Raw genomic sequence first — 22679 nt, 5'->3', positions numbered from 1 at the left:
TCCTCGAGTGCGATAGGAGGAAAAAAGGGCAAAAAGGTGTTTGTGAACTAAAAGGTTTGTGAGTATTCAGTACAAGAACAAGATGACGGGTTACAGCAGGCCGCTCTGGTCCGAAACTATCGTTTTGTTTTGTTTTTACTCCGAAATCTAAGTTCAAGAGTCGTTTCTCTGAAGTTGAATATAAAACGCTTTCTCGTCCTGAAGGATCATTTGAGGAAACGAAGCTCCGCCTTGCCGCCGTTCGCCGGACCTCCCTTCAGCTCCCGTAAAGTCCGACCGCGACACTTTTTTTTTTTTTTTTTCTTTTTTCTTTTTAATGTCACGATTCATTGACTTCGCCATCATAAATCGTGTCCCGCCCTCCCGGAATCACACAAAATCCATTCCCCGACACCAAAAGCAAGCCGAACCCCACCACCCCACCCCGCGTTCCCCGCTATCTCGTCACTCAGGCATTGTGCCGAGCTAAATGCCCCCCTTCTCCCTCACATCTTCTTCCCCCTGCCTCCGCTCGCCGCCGCCGCCGCCGCCGCCCCCTTCTTTGCCCCATCTGATGTATGTTGTTGACACTGAGGCATGAGGAATAATGGATTCTCTTGTCTGTGTTTTGTGTTTTGTGCCCGGCCTGTTAGGGTTGTGTATAATGCTAGCCGAGGAGGGGAAGAGGGGCAGTTATGTGCCACTGATAGTAATGAAGGTTGCCTTTTCATTTTTTAATGTGGAATGTTTGTGGGTCTAGGCAGCGCTCGCCGCTAATCCTGCCCTCGAGCCGAGCCAGCTACATGGCTGTGTCAGTGCAATGCGCGCACACACACACACACACACACACATCCAGTGACATTCACACAGACAGATAAAAGACAATCACACACACACACACATGCATGCACACACACCTTCCTCCAGGCGAGACAGCAGACTGTAAGTCAGTGTGCATTTCTGCTCCTTAGGAAAATTTCACTCCCGCCGCCCGCGTGTCTTAATGAAATGCTGCCTGCTCCTGTAAAAGCAGATATGGTATTTGTTCCATATTTGATGGATGTGAGCAGCTGAGCACATAGATCCATTTATAAAACCGTTATCAGGAGGAAGCGTAATGGAACAGTCCGGACCGGCGATTGAAAAGAATTACCGCAGGTTGAGTTGTTCTGAACGCCGGGTCGCCGCTCGTCATTTGTCCGCCGTGTCACTACCGACTTGTGATAGAGAAAAATGACTTTATCCCAGCCTTTTCAATTCTGTAAAAGTGAACTGTTCCCTTTTTTTTTTTTTTTTTTTTGTTTTTTTTTTTTCAAATTGAAAACAGCATCGGAAGTTTGACCAAGTCCAGATGTAAATACTTAATCTTCTGCTGCCTCAGATACATGTATATACGGATAGGTGGCTGGGCGAGTATTGGCTTATGTACATTTCTGTTCCCACAGCGCTTTGAGTAGGTGTGTGTGTGTGTGTGTTTTCTGCCGGCTAAGGTGCAGGGGTCTGCGGCACTGGAGTGTGCTGTGTGTCTAATTGCTTTAATGGCACCTGGTGTCTAATCCCAGGTAATTAGAATGCTCAAATTAGACAGCTACTTTTCCACCTTCACTTGAAAGCATTGAAAGGGAAGGCCCGAAGGAAGACCACTCCACGCTGAAACACTACACACACACACACACACACACACACACACACACACTGCTCGATGGTGGAATCGCGGCAAAAGCTGGAGAAACAAGTTTAGTTCGGTCTGACAACATTTCGACGAAGCCGTCGACAACATCCCCCACATTTTGTCAGATGTCTTTATATAAGATAATAACTTGATTCTCTCTTCATTCTCACGGCCGCCGGGTTGTGTTTTTTCTGGATTTGCTCTTCAACTTTTTTTTTTTCTCCTCCCAATCTTCCTTCGAAATCTCGCGTGGCACGCAGGCATTGTCGAGGCTCCCTAAAAACGTGTCTGGAGAAGCTGCGGGGAAAGGTTAAGGCCCTCTTTTAAAGATGAGCCGGAAATGTCAAGTGCTCGCCCCTCAGGTTCCCGCTACCGTCTCCCTGTGCTGAGACTGCTAGAGGGGCCTTCATGACGTACACAAGCACACACACACACACACCCACACACACACACAGATTGGTGCAAAGGTTAGGAGTTGCTATTAGAGACGGCCTGTAGTCCCTTTCATCTCGGCCCTCGTGGCATGTCGGCCAGCTCCAGGCACTCGGTCACAGGTTAACCATGATAATTGAAAACCAAGAGGTATTCAGGGTTTTCTTCGATTACAGCTAGCCGACATTAGCGCGGTCCTTATACGCGCTTGCTAATTCGAACCCTTTTCCAACCGTACCAACCTCGAGGACTTTGTCGCTCGTTCTCGTCATCTTTTTTTTTCAGTAGCCAGAAAAAGTAGTTTTGGATGGAAATTCAGCTCGTATTTTTTTTTTTTTAAAAAGAAGGGATTTCTCTGCACTCCTCAAATGTAACGTTTCCACAACCTGGAAAGACAAGCCGGACTTCATTCTCTCCTTGCAGTGGCACAAAGGGGCCAACAGAGGGGGTCGCTTGGCCACCACTGGCCCTTCCTGCACAGCCCAGGCTCCCGGGCAGCCGTACCGTAGCCAGACGTTTTTGTTTTTTTTTTTTTTCCCCGGGTCTTTGCACGGTGTCCTAGAAACAGGGTTAACTTGTTATGGTGATTACAATCAGCTCCCTTCTATTACCTTCCTCCCTCCGCAGGTGAAGGAAAGGTTCGACTGTGACCTTTTCGCTCCGCCATCCCGCGCCGTTAATAACACGCGGCGAGTCCAGCGACTCGTCAACATCGGACGGCTGATATACAGTAAACGTAGTTTCAAAAATGGTCGGTTCTACATTTGCATTTTGAGCACCCCGCTCGTACGCTGCTCTTACGAGGGGAGATTTTATTGTCTCAGTAGCAATAATAATAATAATAATACTAATATGTACTTGGAAGGCGAACACATTTCAGTGTGTTTAATCACTGGTCTCTAATGTATCACACGTTTGCCATTTCAAACCAAATACAAATGATCTGAGAGAATTAGCCCGTATCTATCCCTCCATAACCAGATTAGCGAATAGCCGGCAGAATAATCAAAATGGCTTTGGTTTTGCTGACTGTTCGAGGAAGACCAGTGTCTCCACGCCACCAAGGATTTGTGGGATTTGGAGTCGGGGAGAGGAAAAGGCTCCTAATGGTGAAAGCTTTCAACCCAGATAAGGCTTCAAAGGCGGAGCTAATTAATAAGATGTTTACATTATCCACGCTGGTACACTGCTTTGTGAGCGACCCTTCATTACCATGTGTGTCTGCGTGTGTGAGTGTATCCGCCTTCATTGTGTTTCAGTATGCTAACAGAGGCTGAAAAGCTAATTGGACGGAAGAAGTCTTGAAGAAAACCCCGTTTTTTTTGTTTTTTTGTTTTTTTTTTTATGGAAATAATGAAAGGCGTCGAGAGGAAGGGGGCGGCGCTCGGCGGACCGCCGTTCAAATATTGCGTGAAATCTTAATCGCGGGAGACGTATTGCTGAGAAGCACATTAATGACTTCTGATTTCTGTTGACTTGTTTTCAAAGATAATCCATCTAAAATGATTACCGATGTGTATTATCTCTGGTAATTCTACGTTCTGCAGCATTGATTTTTATCTAACATTTCATGATTGAACAGTCAAACCCCCCCCTTCTTCTTCTTCTTCTTCTTCTTCTGCAAGTCCCACTTCAATCTCCTCTCCTCTGTTTGCAGCCCAGTCCTGTTCCAAGCCCGGTTCTTGGAGGGAAGCCCAACGCCAGCCAGTCTCTGCTGGCCTGGTGCCGCGAGGTCACCAAGAACTACCGGGGGGTGAAGATCACCAACTTCACCACCTCCTGGAGGAACGGGCTGGCCTTCTGCGCTCTGCTGCACCACTTCAGACCCGACATCATGTATGAAACACACACGAGCGGCGGGAACAAAAACAGCCTCCTCCTCCGCTACTTTTACGCCATTTTAAACCGATGTTACCTCCACCAGAAATAATAGCCTTCATCCTGGTGACCAATAAACATCAACATTGCTAATTTTACAAACCCCTGCGAGATTCCAGTGAGTCACCTTAGCTACCAGCTGGACATCGCTGGAGAAATTAGAACCTCAAAACCAGCAAGTAATCAATAAATCACCTGAAAACGATGTCCCGAGAAATTGAATTTTCTTTTTCTCCTAAATCTGCCAGAATTTACTTGATAGTGTGATAAAATGCCTCTGAACATTTATTTTTGCATCCATATATCAGTTTAAAATAAGACATGCTTTCACACTAATGCATGTAAAGTCTTTGTCTGTGTGTGTGTGTGTGTGTGTTTGTGTGAGCACTTGTATCAGCATGTGCGTGGTTGTTTGCGTTTAAAGTACTTACTCTGCATGTGTGTGTGCGTGTGTGTGTTTGTGTGTTTGATTCCTTAAATGCCCCCTAACATCCATGAATGTCTTGTGTAGCACATATGGAAAACCTGCTGTCCAATCACAGAAGCCTACATGAAGATAATTCATCACACTACACTGTGTGTGTGTGTGTGTGTGTGTGTGTGTGTGTGTGCGCATGTGTGTGTGTGTGCGCTAATGAACGTGTGCCGCAGCGTCCCTATGTGTGTGTGTTATTTTTACATATTTTCCACTCTATTAGTTCTGTTGATTGCGCTGCTATGAAATTGCATGTCACAGTTCTAATGCCATTACATGTGACGCATACTTAAACACACCTTTTTCTCCTCTATCTCGCTCTGTCTCCCACTCCCTCTCTCTCTCCCGCCTCCTCCCTGACCCCCCCCACTGTTCTTTCAGAGACTACAAGTCACTCAACCCTCAGGATATTAAAGAAAACAACAAAAAGGTAGGAAGCAGCCACCGCTGGGTCCTTCACATCACTTAGCTCCCTCGCATCCGCATCTCCAAATCGGCGCTTATTTACAGCGCCGCCATTAATCCCTAAATATGGTGTGCTTGCTTTGGTGTGGAGACACAGGTGGAGGCAGATGAACGGATGCCTCCTACTCGCACATACATGTCACGGACAAAATTCTAATGGCAGTTTTTCCTAAGAACCCCCCCTCCCCGTTGTGAGATGCTGATGTGTGTGTCCAAAACACAAGTTAGTCACCTGGCAGAGGTGAGAGTGTGTCTTAAGCTCCGCAGCCTGCTGTGGCCCAGCGGCCCGAGGTGTGTGTCTGCATAATGAAGGCAGGTATGTTTTGTAGTGTGTCGGGTGGCGTGTATCGTCTCCTCGGGACGACGCGGTGATGATTTCAACTCTAATGTAACGTGAGACATTGACTCGATGACCGCAGCATGGACTTTTCTTTTAAATAACCCGCGAGCGTATCTTTGAAATGGACCCTCACAGGTTTAGCGACTCCCCTCCTTACTCACACACTTTCCATCCAGCAGGAAAACCACAGGTGTGTGTGTGTCCACACATCATGGAGGTGCTTGTCAGTGCTCCGCTGCATGCAAACACTCCTTAACCCCGCGTTTTTCTTTTTCTGCAGTGTTTCTGCAGTGTTATCCGAACGTTACGGACGTGGCTCTGGTTTTCAGGCTCGACGGCGGCCGTGCTGCGGAGCGCATATCGCTTAAATTCGGCGTTAATCCCGACGTGGCCCTCCGTAGCACGCTTTTCCACGCAGTCCAGGTGCAGTGTGTCGACACCAGCGCGCACATCTATATCCTCAGACCTCCAGTCTGCGGGTATTTTCCGATCCTTGTTAGCATCCTGCATGCTAATTCGCCCACAACAGATTCCCTGCATCGGACGGACAAGGATTCCACAAAGGGCCGGAGATTTCGGTCCACCCCTCCGCCTCTATTCTCCTCCCCACCTTTAACCCGCATGCACACACACCCTCCCCGAGGCTAAACGGAATATTGTGAGTAATGTACTCACCTGTGCTCCTCCTCGCCCCGTGTCACCATATCTGCAAATTCACAGGTTGTGGCGCAGACAAGCCCACATTGCTATCCCCCCGCCGCCCCTCTGGCTTTTTGTGCACATATATTTCTTTTCCAGTACACACTCGGGGAACGCACACACACATGCACGCGACTGTTTTTGCTGTGCGACTACACACACACACACACCTACATATAGATCTACACACAGGCCCGTCCCCGCGCCGGCCTTAGGGCTACACAGAACGATATGCGTCGGGTTCCTGCAGCTTGATTTCCTCTTCTCATATACACTCTGGCTCAGCGATAACCTGTGGTGGCCCTGTTAGGCATGAATGCTACCCTGTTGACAATAACCACAGTGAGGGAGAGGGAGAGACCCAATCCCATATCTGCTAACTGCCCCTCACCCCCTCCAGGTGTTCAAGTAGCCTTGAAGAAATTGGTTAGATATAAGTAATGTGGGAATATGCTGTGGAAGATGATAGCTGGAAAAATGGCAGCCGAGCCGAGCCGAGCCGCCGCGACAGGCTTTCCGCAAAGATCTACGCCGTCGTCGTGGTCGGACACGTGGCCGTAAAAAGCCTGTCCTTTGCAGCTGGCAGAGGAGGCGAAGGTAGATAGCGACCCTGCCGCCACCGTGCCCGCCGACCCTTCCAGACCCCGATAGGCGTCGCATATTCTCAGCGCGGCACGTCGGCGGCTTCCCCCGAGATGACGTCCTTAAAAAACCCCCAAAGAGCAAACAATGAAAAGAGGGAACAAAGAAGAGATAAGGCGGAGGAGCAGACCGTCGCCGTGTTCCAGGTTCATTGGAGGGGAGTTATTCCCGTAGATTGAACGCACGGCAGAAATGTAGATGTAGAGAACCACACCTATCTGTGCTTTTCACGGCCGGGTGATGGACGTGCCCCCTCCTTTCACCGTCTATCTGCGGAGAGTGATTGCAATGAGCTCCGTCTGTGCTGAATTATGACAGATAAGGACAATCAATATCGGTGGGTGGGGGTTGGAGGGGGTGGGGGTGCTCGGCGGGAGGGGAGAAAAAAAAAAAAAAAAGGAGAGCGAGGTGAATATTTAGGAGCTTTGCAGACTTTGAAATGACCCGTTATCTCTGAATTTACTCCCGGTAGATGGACGTCCACACAACTCTCTGTTTTAAGGATGTTCAGAGCATCTCTGCGTCGGACTGTGTGTGTGTGTGTGTGTGTGTGTGTGTGTGTGTGTGTGTGTGTGTAATGAGGCTAAGGACAAGTCATTTGCCATGCCATCTGATAGTGCAGCACCAGGCTAAGATGCTCTGAGCGCAACCAGGAGGGGTTGGAGGGGGTTGTTGATGATTGACAACGATAGATAGCTGTCAGTCACTGAGAGGCAGATGAGGGGGGGGGTGGGGGGGGGCGCTGGCCCCGGGGCCGGCTTCGCTGACATTAAGTCCTGACCCAAAGCATTGTCAGCTGGATTATGGAAAGTCGGGAAGCAAAGATATTTTCAGAAGGGGGAAAAAAAAGAAAAAGAAAAACCATCAGTTTCCAACAGGACAAAAGTGTTGGGTTTACACTTTACTGTTCCGTGTTTGTATCCAGCAAGCATAAGGATGCTAGCATGTGTTTAAACATAAATATAGATGTAAATATATATACACGTGGGTGTAATTAGATATATCCGTTCGAACGTCTGCCCCTTGTTATAGAATATTGTGAAGTTTGAGATATTCCCACGAGTAGCTTTGAGTTTAGCAACAAATACTGTTTGGTCTGTTGTCCCACTTGGGATTAGCATGTATAACAAAGGTATATTTGCACAGTTTTTGAGTTGCAGTCAGTGCTTTTCGGAGGCCTGCAGCAAATGCACCACTTAGTTCCTCCTAAGTCGTGCGCTTGCGGTGCGTTCTCGGTGCTGGGGTCGTCATAAGCGCGACTCAGATCCTTAACTCTGACATGTTGAAGGATGCGTTAAACAAAAAAGATCCATCTAAACAAAAAAAAAGATCAGCTGTCTGATTTTTTTTTTTTTTATTACTTCATTTTCTTCCCGGTGTTGCGAAATGAAAAAAAAAAAATCAATGCAATGTGCGCGTGTGTGAGTCTTATTTCTTTCTAGAAGTACAAACACTTCATAAACACACGGCCTCTTTTGTTTGGGTTTGAACTGAGCGAGCAGCGTGATTTCATGATTTAGACATCCGAGATCAGATTGTCGGTTTAATACGTTTTATTCTCAATGCTTCCGTCCTGTCAATTACTTAACTCCTTTTTCTTTCCGGCTCGGTGTGGAGGGATAGGCCGAGATCTCACTACTGTCGCATTATTTTGTGACGCAAGTATCACGATAACTCTATAAATAGTGATATTAGTCTGAAGGTAAGACCAGTCGGACTCGTGTTACACAACAGGCCCAACACACACACACACACACACACACACATAGCCCGTCAAACTCACAGAGAAGATATGGAGAGAATACAGCTTGACACGGAGGTCAAAAAGACTGTAGCGTATGTCAGGAATAACACGGACCCTGAAACAAAACCCCAGCTCGGGAGCTCCCCTCCCGCCGCCGCCGCCGCCGCCGTCCTCCTCCCTCCTCGCCGCTCCTGCCGCTCTCACTTTCTCCCAGCCGCTCTCCGCTTTCTTTCATTGCGTCCCCATTGAGAGGAGAAGTTGTCGCCCTCTTTCACTGCCCACCCTGGGCAAGAGGGGAACAATGCCAGCACACTTTGCTCCCTTGAATACGTGTTAGAAACCCAATCAGGCCCCCTTATTCCCCATATTCATTTTCTTTCTTTTCCCTCTTTTTTTTTTTTTTTTTTCTTTCACACCGCCTCTCTTCTGCCACAGGAAGGAGGGGGAACTTAAACAGGCTCGCCATAAAGGCAAACTTCTCTCTTTTCTCCCCCTCGCCGCCGTCACGTCTTTCTTCCCGCCTTGTCTTTCCGAACGCATGCACGGTCACACGCAGCTCGTTTCCCCGCGCGAGTATAGATGTTCCGGCCATTGTTACCCTTTTACTGCAGCAGAATGGGGACAAAGGAGGTGCGAGTGGAAAAAAAAAAAAAAGGACTCCTCGCCACAAAAGACATAATTGATTGTAAATTGAGAAACATCTCTGTTAAATAAGGCGCCTCCTAATTCTCCTCTCCTCCCCCCCCCCCCCTTTTCTTATCGTCCCTCCCGTGTCCGTCGTCCGTGACAGAAACACAGGCATTCGGACAAAATCGGGTTTTTATTAAACGGCGAACCGGCGTCGGACGTTTCCGGAGCAACCGCAGACCCCTGCTTCCTCCAGAATTCAATTCCTTCGCGCCAGAAGTCAATCGGAGCCATTACGTCGTGATTAAACGTCGCATAATTGTTTACGACACGGCTTTAAAATCGGGAAAAGGCTTTCCCGAAGTGCAGCGTCCGCTCGTGCGGTCGCTGTCGTGCAGATAATTGTTTGATAAGGTCTCCATTCATGGTTTTGTGCGTTTTCCGTCGCCTCCTGCGCGTCTCAGCATCTCGCCTGTCAGACGGTCCACTTGCGTCATCTGAATTGATTTCCCACTAAAAACCGGAGTCGGGTTTTCAATTTCGTGGGTTGAATCGGGCCCGAACAGTTTGGCTTTTCGTGCCCCTGGAGTTTTTTTTCGCACTTTCATAAAAGTTTAAATCTCCGTCCTGCGCATCCAGGCCTCGCGCTTTAAGCTGTTCTCGGATTTAAGTATGAAATTTTATCCGGCTCGGGCCGCCCGTCCCGACCAGGGCTCCCCGCGCACAAGTGGGAGCCTCCTCGTTAGATAAATGATAAATAAATTAAAAACGCAACACGGCCGGGACGCAGCGGGGAATTCCTTTCAGAGCATTTCCTCCGAGTTCGGAAACAAGGAGGAGCTCTGGAGAAACAAACAAGAGCTGCAACAGGTTGGAATTAGATCAACACTATCAAGCAGGCCAGATACAAGCTGTGATATATATGTGTGTGTGTGTGTGTGTGTGTGTGTGTGGGATGATTGGGAGTGTGTGTTAATCTATTTATTTACCTGTCATTGGCTGCGATAATGGTTTTCATCCCGTCTCTCTCTGTCTCAGACTATCTAGTAATGGGGGATTGGGTTTCGTGTGTCGCTTGATAATCAAACCTGTATTTTCTCATCAGACTCTAATCAGACCAATTACACGCGTGACGGAGAGCGTGGGCAGGTTGATGTTGGGGAGTGATAAGGACACACACACACACACACACACACATTCACACTTAGACGCATTCTTCGGGATTAAGCGCTCCGTCGCCGGGTATCTGCGTTTCTTATCGGGGACAACCATCCCTGACGTGACCTGTCAGCAGTCATGCCAAAGGTGTCTCTCACGTATAACCTCACACACACACACACACACACACAGATCATACATGCATTGCACCAAACAACAAATAGAACCTAAGAAACCAGACCAGCTATTTGCCCGGCCTATTGTCCCCCTTCCTGTTTCTGTTAAAAAGAAACAGGCGCTGTTTCTGTAATGGCAGCATTTCTTTGGACGAGTCAGTGCTGATGCTTGTGTTTTGTTTTTTGTTTTTTTTCTTTTAATGCGGCAGGCGTACGATGGTTTCGCAAGTCTGGGTATCTCCCGCCTCCTGGAGCCTTCGGACATGGTGCTGCTGGCCATCCCGGACAAGCTGACCGTCATGACGTATCTTTATCAAATCCGGGCCCACTTTTCCGGCGAGGAGCTCAACGTGGTGCAGATCGAAGCCAACAGCAGCCGCAGCACCTACAAGGTGGGGGACTTTGAAACGGACACCAACGCCTCCATCGGCCAGGACAAGTTCTACGCCGAACTCAACGACGTCCAGCACCGCCAGGCCAACTGCCAGCCCGACGACGCGGCCCCCGGCGTCAACGCAGAATCTAACGGCGCCGAAACCGCCGAGGACGAGGGCCCCCGGCCGAGTTGGAAGGCGGAAGCGGGAGCGGTTCCGCCGGGCTCGCCGGCGGCGGGCTCGCGGTCCGACCCTCCCGTCCCGTCACCGCCCGCGGCGGACGGATCCCAAGCCACGTCGTCCGGCTCCGAGGACAGGGGGAATCTGCTCAAAGCTAAAACCTTAGATCTCGGCGATCTGCCCCACGAGAGGGACGCCGAGAAGGAAAGGAAGATGGATGAGGGGGCGGAACAAAGGAGGGAGGACGCCACGGAGCCGGCGTCCCCCAGGGGCCCCGCCTCCTCCTCCTCCTCCTCCCCGCCTCACCAGAAACTGGGGTTCTCCTACAACAGGGATGCCGACCTCATCAAGAAGAAGAGGGCCGGCCTGCGTCACTCCGAGTCCGAACCCGCCTCGGACGTCGGCCTCCCTCCCGTCAACCACACCGACGTCGCCCCCAAACAGGTAAACAATCAGGCAGGCGGCGTTTAACCCTCGCGTTGTCTTGCGGGTCAAAAGTGACCCACTACCACGTTTGGCTGTAGAAAAAAAACACCTTAACCTATTTTTTTCCAACTTGAAATTTTATGACTTTTCCTAAAGAGACCCCAGAATTAGAAAAAGTGATACTTCTTTTGTGTTTATGTTTCCATGTGGGCTGTACACCACTAGGGTACATAGATTGTCTTATGGGTCATTTTTGACCCGAAGGACAAGGGGAATAACCATAACGTTACGATCGCACAAGGGTTAAGAAAAAGCGGGAGTAAACCATTACATTACATTACATCACATTACATTTGGCAGACGCTTTTATCCAAAGCGACTTACAATAGAGGACACAGGGACTGCAAATAACGCTTGCAAATACAAGATGCACAGGAAATATACAGAACAGTAAGCTTGGGGTTTTTTTGTTTTTTTTTTCTTTTTGACAAAGACATACACTAAACATGCACACACACACACTGCATAGGCTAACTTGGTGCCTAACCTGATCTGGGGCATCAGCGCAGTGAAAAGTCCTGAAAGAGAAAAGTTTTTACCTGTTTCTTGAAGGTTGAGAGAGATGACGCTCGTCTTGTTGCTTCCGGAAGTTTGTTCCACCACTGAGGTAGTAGAAGTGAGAACAGTTTTGCCTGAGATCGCTCAGAGCGAGCAGAAGGTACTGCTAGTAGGTTTGTATTAGAGGAACGCAGCTCTCTGCCGGGAACATAAGGTCTTATCATTTCGTTCGGATTGAAAATACACCGATAGTGTTTGACGCTGTGTTTCATTCGGACACCGAGCTCGGGCCGTGATTTGAAGGCCTTCGGTTGTGTTAAGAGACGACACTCGGGCAAAGCAAACAAAACCACAGCTAATTATGAGCGGCGACGTCCTCCGGCTCAGGCTGTGTGACACCCTGATTCTCCGCTCCCCGCCCAAGTCAGGAATTAAGAGTCTGACAGCGTTTGCCTGCGAGTGACTGTCTGGCCCCCGAATGGGTTGTTCGGGTTTTTTATCCGTGCGCCCTCGCTTTGATTGAAACTTTCATAGCGACATCAGTCATAAGACAGAGGTTGCGGCGAACGTTCATCCGCTAAGCTTCAAAATCCCGGCCCCGTCGATGCCATTGGAAAGATGACCCCACTGAAATTCTCCGCCTCTCCATAAGATGTTGTCGTGGCCTGTCTTGTTGCCGAGACCCAGACGCGCGGAAGCCGGGCCGTAACACGCGGTGACTATAGAAGGCGCCCCGGAGAACCCCCTGCTTTGACATTTCATTATATTTTTCATTATATTTCTCATCCCTTCGCTTGATGGCCGTGACTGCTCAGGCGTAGCGACTTTTTGCGCAGAGCACACCTCATCTTGTCACACACACACACACACACTGGCTCGCACTTGTATGCATTGGCGCACACACTTTCACACAAACACACCTCAAACACATTACCGGCTGCATTTGTTAACCCCAGATTACCGCTTCCTGTTTACGAGTCAAAAGGTCACAGGACAGGCGGGGGCGGCGGGGAGGGGGTATGACAGCTATGACACCCCATTTTGATCTGCCGTTATCTGGCCGGCGGGACGCATCCTCGCCCGCGCCCGGCCTCGTCGGGAGGATAAACGGTTTCAGCGCTCGAAACGGCTTCCCGGAGACGTTCCCGTTGTCGGAGCCGCTTCATAACGCCGTTCAGATTTACCCCGCAGATAGACGTCCGGGCTGGGTTCGTCAAACCCGTCTGGCGCAAGAGTACAAGACCGGTCTTGTACTTTCCGCGCAACAAACGCGTGAAATATTTATCTTTATTCGCGTCTCACTTTTAACTCACCGCATGCGTCTCGTGTTCGAAGGGAACAGAGACTTTTGCATCTGTTGTCGTCGTAAAGCATTTGTAGAACCGCCACTGGAATATATTCTCATGTCGTGGCAGCGCCTGCTTCCTCTCAGTTGACGCCGTTTGTTTGTTTGTTTGTTTTCAAGGATCCCGCTCCTGTATCCAGTCCCCCGGGCGAGAAGGTGAGGGATTTGTGCTTTTATCTTTATTTTTTTTTGTAGAGTTTGTTCTGTCGACACAGTGCGGTGGGAAATGGGTTCCGTGTTTGAAGCTACCGCTCTGTTCCGAACCCTAGAAGGCGCTGTCTCGTCAGGAGGAGCTGAAGGAGAGAGCCAGACTCCTCCTGGAACAGGCGCGTCGCGACGCCGCCATGAAGGCCGGCAACAAGAACGTCCACAACTCAGCCGCGCCGGCGACGACCAAGCCGCCCGGTGTCTGCGATGTAAGTCCGATTTAGATTCGCATCCGTTTATCCGTCTCGCGTCGACAAAGCAACCAAGTGTTATGGACAAGAGGATCCGGTCGGTTCGCCGTCCACGACAACAAATGCAAAATCTAAGAAAAAGTATCCGGATGTAAGTGGTCTAAAAACACGAGCGAGATCCACAATGGGAACGAGGGGTCTTAAGTCGCTGCATCATGCGTATGTTTGGTACAATAATCAATCATTTACTCCCGGAGTCGATCGGTAATACGGAATTTTGACAAGGCCGTCTGATGAGCCTGTGCCAGATATTGAAGGAAGGTGCGTCTCCGCACACTCTGCTCCCGTAGTCTGTATTTCCCGCTTGCCACATTTTTTACCGCTCCGGAAAGTCCTGTCCAAAAAACGTCTCATCCTTTGCTAGTTCACTTCATGAGCACTTTATGGGGAGGCTGCGAGGACGAGCGAGGACCTTCTCATTAACTTCTGCTCAGACTCCCTCGAGGACCGCTGAGCGTCAAAGCCTGTCCGTGTCAGTTAGGGAACTCACCGCCTCTCCACTTCTTCCACACTTCTCTTTCTCGCTCTGTTTTCCACTTTCCCTTTCTCTCCCCGGTCGTCTCGACTCGCGCGCAATTTTTGTGACGCCCCGTCCAAATTCGCCGCCCCCGTCCATTTCCCAAACACTCGGCGTACGTCGTACACAAACACCAGTCAGCAAAAGTACATTTACGGTGAAAAAAAAGAGTCGGGGGGGGCGAGAGTCGCTGTACCGAAGCAAACAAGACTAGAGAAGATGCAAGGGAAATTGCCAGCTCTGAAGCTAGCATGGTCCACTGAGCATAATACACTGGGCGGGGAGGGGGCGCCGATGGACCGGGAGTTACCCTGGGAAAGCACTTGGTCAAAATCCTCAGTGACGTTTCCAAATGTTTCGGAAAAGGAGAAAGGCGGGGGGGGGCAAGGAGAGAGAGGGGAAAAAAAAAAAAAAAAAAAAAAAAAACGGTCTTGTGACAACAAGGGATTTAAGGGTAAAATGAAATAAATACCTTTTGGTAATGAAATATCTAAAAGGCAGCAGCTGCATGCCTCTGCATTCGCAAGCTGAATCCATAAAGAGAAATATGCCCTTGAATTAGATGTTTTTTATTTATTTTTTTTTTAAGTGTGTGTGTGTGTGTGTGTGTGTGTGTGTGTGTGTGTGTGTGTGGAGTGTATTGCCTGTATCTGGGCATGCTAATATGTGTGCTGGTGTCTGCGCCGGCCATAGGAATTACCATTTCATCATAATCTGAGGATATAAATGGGACTCTTGCAAGGACCGGCCGTGTTAAAAGTCTTCAGAGGAAGAAAGCAAATTAAGAGTTTTTCAAAGCCGCCGCCATGCTTATAAATTTTCTTTGCGAGAGTAAAGAAAAAAAAAAAAAAAAAAAGGTCCTCCCGTGTCCCTTATTTGTTGGCAAAATGGCCGACTCCTTAAAGTAGCCAAAGCCAAACGCCGCTCTCGTCCGTCTTTCTCCCTCGTCCTCATTTCCTTACCCATTTCCAAGGACAATTGGTTAATAACCCTCTCACGAACACACACACACACACACACACACACACACACACACACTGTGTCCGTGCATAAGTGAAGGAGGGACGAGAGGAGCAGCGAGAGGCAGATATTGAATTGTTTACACTTTTTTTAATAGAAAACATTGATCAAAGGAGTACGACTGGCCCCGAGGCCAACGGGCTGATAATTGTTAGTGATTCAGATTAGATTACTTGATGTCTTGTTTTGATTAGTGTGTGTGTATGTGCGCCGTGTGTGTGTGTGTGTGTGTGTTCATGTTATCAGCTGGAGAGGCCCAAGCCTTTCCCATTTAACTCCCCATCCGTTTAAGTAGGTGCTTTTCTGTTTAGCATGCATAAGGTATAATTTAATTAAATTAAAGCGGGCTTCATTCTTCCAGGGAAGTGGCTAATGTGGGGGCAACAGAATGATTTAGACAGAGGCGGGGGGCGGGGGATCGGGGGGCGACATTAGCGGTTTAAAAGGTGTAGCCTCGGAAGCGTCGGCGTTCAAATCAGCGAGTCGGACTTTGATTCGCCGTGTTTTATTTATCGCCTCTCCGTCTCTCGTCCAAGGTTGGCCTTCTCGGGATATCGAATGCGCTTTAGCAAAAAAAAAAAAAAAAAAGACGACGACAAGAAACCCAGACGTGAGGCATCGCTTTTTTTTTTTTTATTATTTTTTTTTTTACTAAACCCCCGGCAGGAGAGAGGAGAGGCCAAACTCCACCTCGCTAAACTTATCACATAATTCCAGGGATGTCGAGGCAAAGAAAGTGTCAGGGCGTAAACATTAGCTCCAGTAACTTTGCCCTCTCACGGTTTCTACACTCCTTTATTCCGGATAGAAATGAAGGGTCGGAGACGTCCGACAAAGGAACGGTTTACAAGCGACACCCCACGACACGCATAACATAACGCACGAGGCTTCCTAGAAACGTAGTCATCGCGGCAGAAAGTTTGCCGAGGGATGCGCCGATCCACTCCTACGGCGAAATAGGAGAAAAGGTCAACCCGAATGAAAGGACAGAGGTAACGGGAGGAGGACCGACACCGTAAGCAAACACTTCCCCCTCGCGGCTCCTGACGTCTGCGCGTGGAGCCGCGATGTAGAGCAGTTTTCTTTTTATTTTTCCCTCGCTAGCATGGAGAACTTTATTATAACTGAAAACCCTCCTATCCACAGCTGGTGACTGTAGCTGCTCAACAATATGACGGTGTGTGTGTGTGTGTGTGTGTGTGTAGCCCTGTTCTCCTGACCTATGTTCTCCCTCCTGCCAACCCTAATTGTAGCCCACAGTGACTGGCTCTTTCATCTAAGGTCACAGGTTCACTTTTGTCTTTTCCTCCCGTCTCTGTCTTCTCACTCCCTCTCTGGATATATCCCTCTTTTTCTGTCCCTTCCCGTATTTATATCTCTTGGCTTTTCCCATTTTTTTTTTTTTTTCCCCCCCTTTTTGTCCTCCCCTCTGCTCTGTCTACCCCATTCTCTCCATCACATCTGCCCTTTGCGGTCTTTGCCGGACACCGGCTCCTACTAATTGTCTTGAGGCCCTCCACCTTGTCCTCCTCCTCCTGATAGGTGGCCTTCACAACCCATCAGCGCCGGCAGTGCAGATGTCTTCTAATGTTGCGGCGCCTCCGACCGGCCCTTACCAAGCAGCCCTATGAGTAATAAATCGGTCTTCATAAAAGCATTTAGGCCGGGGCCTGATTTTCCTCATTTTATCCCAATTGTAGAAATCCTCCTTTTTTTTGGGGGGGGGGGTCTTTCTTTGTGGCCTCACAGTCTTTCTCACAGTTAGTATTTTAATGGCGAGCCGGCGTGTGTCTCTTCGCTTCAGGTCTCCTCACCCATTAGCAGATGAGAATAGTAATTTCACACCGGCCTGGCCAGGGTAATTATCAGGGTTCACACACGGATTTCAGCGCCGGCGTGTTTGTGTGGATCTGTGTATGTCCCCCCCCCCCCCCCCCCCCGCAACACCGGCGAGCAAGAAATATGTGCGTGTGCGAGTCTGCTGTGGCACCTCTGCACTTTCTCCGGACTCTTTTGAACATTTCTGTGTAACTGTGTGTGTGTGTGTGTGCGCTCGCGTGCATTGGAAATGTGCATGCACATTCCTCGGTGTTTTCCAGGTAGGAGAGTTCCCCTGCTCACTGACTCGTTGAGATTCCTATAATTGGGTCCTGTTTGATTTTTGCCGACCAGCAACCCGAGCACCTCCTTCTCCTCCCTTCACTTTTCCATGACTTCCACTCGTCCTCCTCCTCCTCCTCCTCTTCCCCCCCGATGAGGAGAGGGGACTCCAGGGTTTCTACTGTTGTGACCCGCAAGTGTTGTTATCCAAGTCCATTTTCCGTCCTCCGGTCTTGACTTGTTGACATCCGTGTCCTCGTTTTCCCCCTTTCTCTCTCTCTCTGCTTCTGCTTCTGGCGTCTCTCTCCTTCCTTACACCCAAACAGAGCCGAGCCCGAACCCCGGCACTCCCGCGGCATCCAAACAACTTGTTAACTGGCTCTTGGCCCCGATTTCCAAGAGCGATGGATGGATTGAACGGCGCGTTTGCGTCCAGCCGCCTCCCGCGAGAGGCCTCGGGAGACGATGGCGATACGTTTTGCTGCCCCCGGTAATAAGTCAGTTTTACTTAATCTCCAAAACGGGCGACGCCTCGTCCCGCACTCCAGGGTTTTGGACGTATTCGTCGCCACGTTCAGCGACCGGCCACAACAAAAGACACTCCGCGACAAGTCCCGCCGATGTGTCGGTGTGCCGGACCCAAAAGCCCGGGTGTTTTTTTTTTTTTTCTTTCCCGCGGTTGGGTGTGGCGATATCAACCGGAGGACGCCGCACGTCCGCGACATGATTTCAGTCCCGATATAACGGCGACGGAAGTGGTCAAGATGAGATTTTGTATTTATATGAGGAAAACGGCCGTGTGCGGAAGGAGGCAAAAAAACCAGGCATTATTTGAGTGATCCTCTTTAAATTGCCGCGAGGATGGAGCCCATCCACTTAAAACATGCCCACCATTGAAACCAAACATAAAACGTCTATTTTTGAACATTTAGAAATACAAATAAAGCCATTAAGTCCGTCCGCCGTCCTTATTCTTCAGCGGTAATGGACTTTCCCGCAGGTTTCATTTTAATGTGGTTGATGTCCCTTTCTTCCTTTATCGCTCCTTCTGCACTCTTCTTTCTCTCCTCCCTCTTCCCCCCTCCTTCCTCCTCCTTCCTCCTCCTTCCTCCTCCTTCCTCCTCCTCTCTCCCTTCTTTTTGAAGAATCTGCCCCCCAAAGAAACTAAATAGTTTGACGTGGCTTTCTTTGGACCGTGTGTGTCGGAGTGTGGGGGGATGTGTCCTGGCTGAATTGGCTGGAGTACAGATCAAAGGGAGTCTCTAAATGATGTGTGTGTGTGTGTGTGTGTGTGTGCGCGCGTGTGTGTGTGTGTGTGTGAGCGCGTGCATGCATGCATTTGTGTGTGTTAACGAGCTCTGGAGAAATGCTGCTCTCTCAGTTGCATCTCAAGAGCTGATCAAGTCATCAGAGGGGAAAGTTGTAACACACACACACACACACACACACACACACACACTTTCCTTTGTCAAGTTATCACATACCTCCTGTTCATGTTTGACCAAATAGCTTCCACTTCTACAAGAAAGAGAATGTCAGATGTTTTAAGGTTCATCTCTCAGCACTTGACAAATAAAGCAGGACAATGGGGACTTCAGATGATCATCTGAAATTACTGGGATTCACGAAGCACACTAATAATCTGATTTAACTTTCCCGAAAAAGGTTAATTGCTTTCCGATGGTTCGCCGTTCGGATCCCGTTTTCCCCGAGCATGTGTTTGGATTTATCTCCGATTTAACGGCCACAACTTTTCCGCAATGGTTTCCCGGGTTCGGGTTCCTCTGTGGAAGAAAAGCCGCTCCGATATATTTTAATCAATCTACACGTGCAAGTGAGCCCGGCGTGTTTTTTTGTCGTCGCATCTTTCGGGTTGCGTCATCCCACCGAAAGGGTGGCGCGGAAAATACCGGTTCGACCGTCGATGAGGAGAAACAAAAAGCGCCAAACGAAAGGAGAGATTTTGAATTCATAGAAATGCATAAAGTTGCATGAAAGAAGGGAGGACGCAGCCATCGGAACTAACCGGCCCAAAAGTCGTGCCTTGAGCGGCTTCTAGAGGTCGTACTCGACTTCTTCATGCCTGACATGGCCTCTAGTCCAGGGGTGGCCACGCTTTTTCACCTTGTGAGCTACTTTTCAAATGTGAAAAATGATCCACCTCCACTAAAAATGCAGAATGCATATATTTATTTGTATATCTACTGAGTCTACTTAACGCAATAAATGTTTGTGGATCTTGCATAACTGCGTGAACCCTTACGGCACACGACTACAGAGCGCTTTTTTTTGGTAAATATCTTATTCTGATGAGTTGAATGTAGCGTAGTTGAAGTTAGCTGGGAGGAAAATGACCGCTGTCCTGACAGCCGGGGTTTGAGTTCCTTCACCTTTCTCCTTCTCAGCTCATGAACGGCCTGAAAATGACGCTCCACGTTTCCCTTTTCCGGTATAGCAATGGCAGACCGGCAGATGAGGCGAACGCACTTTGGAAATTACATTAAAACAAAAAAAAAAAAACTCGTATTCCGTTTTAGTCTTTTTAGTTTCTCCGGCTCCCCGACTCCTTTTTATACCCATAAGTTTAGAAGACATAAATTGGAGGCTAACGCGCTAGCTTGCTAGAACGCGCCGTTATGTGCACGTTCGCAGTGACGCCTGCGTCAGAAAAGGTCAGATCGGACAGACCGACAGTCAGTCAAGTGACAAATTTCATGGTGAGGATGGTAGTAGCCCGGCGGCCACGTTTTTATGCCATGCGATCGACGTATTGCGCGCATCTTCCTCAGACCAACCAAGACCTTCTTCCTGTTTGCACGTTTTCTCCAGCAACTGTGACGGATCTTTAAGCCCCCGGTGTCCGGGGGGAAGTGGCTGAAAGACCGAATTCAAATCCAGAGCTTTGTGTTTTCAATAGAAACGACTTTCCCGTGAAAGAATCCCGACACTTTCAGACGCATAAATGCCGTCACGAATCCGCCTGAATTTCTCTGTCAAGAATTCAGGCGTTGCCGAATCCACCAAATTAACCACCGACGTCTCGAAGCACGGAAGGATTTCTCGATACCGCTCGCGTCCAGATCGACGTCCGTTCGTCGTCTTCCACAATAACCTCCGGCTGGTCGCTGACAAACCGCCGGCAATGCCTTGGAGCTCCATCCAAACACACACACACACACACACGGTCTCCTTTACATGTGAAGAATGTTATGCGGAGACAGGTTACATGTTCCTCTCTGCTGTCCACTGTCACAAAGTTCAGCTCATGTTCTCACTCTGGTCCTCTGTCTGTCTCTCTCTAGTAATTATCCTGTCTATTTAAAGGGCAAAACCTTCCCATCTTACTCGCCTGTCACAGTGACAGGCTCCTCTGACACTGTGTGTGTGTGTGTGTGTGTGTGTGTGTCTCTCTCTCCATGCTCGGCTCTTCCTGTTCTACCTGTCCTACTGTACAAGTGCTCTTTGTTGCGCAGGCACACACTCTCAAACACACACAGAAGACGACTTCACATTGAAACCACCGGTCGAAGGAAGTCCAACAACATGCGTCCCACAGACGTCTACATGTTCGTCGTGTGGATTCGCGAAAGGCGATTTTGCCGAATATTCCCAAAAGACGGTGAAATGTTGGATGTTACGGCTGGGAGATAGAAGCTGGTCTGGTACCTCCCATCCAAAGTGGACGGATGTCAGTATGTCAGTCCACTGAAATGCCTTTTTTAATCCAAGTCCGCCGGAATTCGCCATCGACATGTATGACCTCATCCCCATCATGGCGGCCGCACACGAGTCGGCGTCCAGTCCGCGTCAAGACAGTTAGTTGAAGGACTTAAATAAAAAAAAAAATAAAAAAAAAACAGAAAAACACTCGGAGACACTCTGAGATGAAAATCAATATCGCCCGAATTCGTCTGGGAAAATGGGAAAGCAGCAAGTCGAAACGTTTTAAGGCTGAGACGGACGTCACCCGGACCCGTTAGCGAGCAGGAGCGAACACGCCAAGAACACGCCAAGAACACGCCAAGAACGCGCCGCCGCTCCGAGAGCGAGCAAACCTATGGAAAGCATCTGAAGGCTTGAATGACGCCGCCACGTTTTAGAATTATAACCCTGCAACAACATGAGGAGTCGGTTTGGAAAACACACACGGCGTTCAGCAACACAATCATGGTCTCACACACACACACACACACACACACACACATTTAAACCCACAATTCCTCACCGCTTCTGGACCAATCCATTTTGCGGGCCTATTTCTGTGAACACACACACACACACACACGCACACTGACACAGCCTGGCCTTGCACACTAGTGCCATGCTGACATCTCAGATTCATATTTATGTACATATACCACACACACACACACACACACACACACACAAAGACCCCTATCATGGGCACGCACCCGTCGAATCATAATTAGGCCGTGTCCTGGTTCTTTGATAGCCATGTACAGTGGCTCTTCTTTAATTCTTTATCAAATGCATTGATCGTTGTGGGCCTTGCACGCTCATTGATCCACGCACTCTGTCTGGAGCCAGCCGATAAGCTTGCACTCTCTCTCACTCTCTCTCACTCCCTCTCTCTCTCCGTCTCCCCCTCTCGCCATTTGAGCAATTGCAGTTTCAGAAGTAACGGCTAAATCTGGTACGGGTCACATTTGTAGGTGTGTGTGTGTGTGTGTGTGTGTGTGTGGTCGCGTGTTAGCGGCGATGCCTCGCTGTGTGAATTCAGCCGGCACATTTGATTCCCCCCCCGTTTTGTTTGTCCGGGGGTGAAAACCACAGCGTCGGCGTCTCCTTTCCTTTCGTCGCCGAGACGATTAGCCTTTTTTGAAATAATATGAAATGACGGACTAAAGAAAGCTTCTCAGCCATGACACCCCCTTTTTTTTTTGTGTTTCGCCGCTTTTTTTCGCTCGCAGATGAATTGCGTTTGCTGTTTTCCGAGAGGTCGTCTCTCCACAGCCGTGGTTTCATTGGAAAGGAGGGAGTTTGACCTATATTTTTTAGCGTAAGAAAGACCTTCTTTCGGTTGTAGTCGCGACGAATGTTCGCCGTTGTGGATTTGGGCGGCGATACTGAGAGAGTTAGGAGGGTGAGAGTACACACAGATGGCGGACGATACATCCGAGTGGAGGACCAGAGGTTGAATCGCCGACCGATTCCTACCTGCTCCTGCATCATGCCTGGATCATCATTCTGGCATTTCTAAGCGTGTTTACAAATGAGCGATTACACAGCTATGTGGCTGATTTCTGTGTGTGACTGTGTTTTTTTTTTTTTCCTCTCCCTCTGCAGTTTGTGTGTGTGCATACATACGTGTGTGTGTGTGTGTGTGTGCGCCTGGACAAGATAGAGACCTAAAGCACCTCTTGACTGTGAATTAGCCTGTCATGACAAATGTC

The 22679-nt window shown here is 49.1% G+C and overlaps 1 protein-coding gene across 7 annotated transcripts in view; it reads left to right on the top strand.

Moving 5' to 3' along the window:
- The window catches only part of ehbp1 (EH domain binding protein 1), a 142210-nt gene that overhangs the window by 64706 nt on the left and 54825 nt on the right, over positions 1-22679 (top strand). For all 7 annotated transcript variants that reach the window (XM_086174122.1, XM_086174141.1, XM_086174132.1 and 4 more), the window contains 5 exons: positions 3741-3919; positions 4818-4866; positions 10497-11285; positions 13291-13326; positions 13440-13586. In XM_086174122.1, coding sequence (XP_086030248.1) covers positions 3741-3919; positions 4818-4866; positions 10497-11285; positions 13291-13326; positions 13440-13586 — 1200 coding nt within the window. The remainder of the gene's footprint in view (positions 1-3740; positions 3920-4817; positions 4867-10496; positions 11286-13290; positions 13327-13439; positions 13587-22679) is intronic.

The sequence above is a fragment of the Fistularia commersonii genome, chromosome 2 (assembly GCF_037954325.1).
Source record: "Fistularia commersonii isolate RoL2024-O1a breed Wild chromosome 2, RoL_Fcom_v1.0, whole genome shotgun sequence".
NCBI lineage: Eukaryota > Metazoa > Chordata > Actinopteri > Syngnathiformes > Fistulariidae > Fistularia > Fistularia commersonii.
This window is presented reverse-complemented; position numbering and strand designations above follow the sequence as displayed.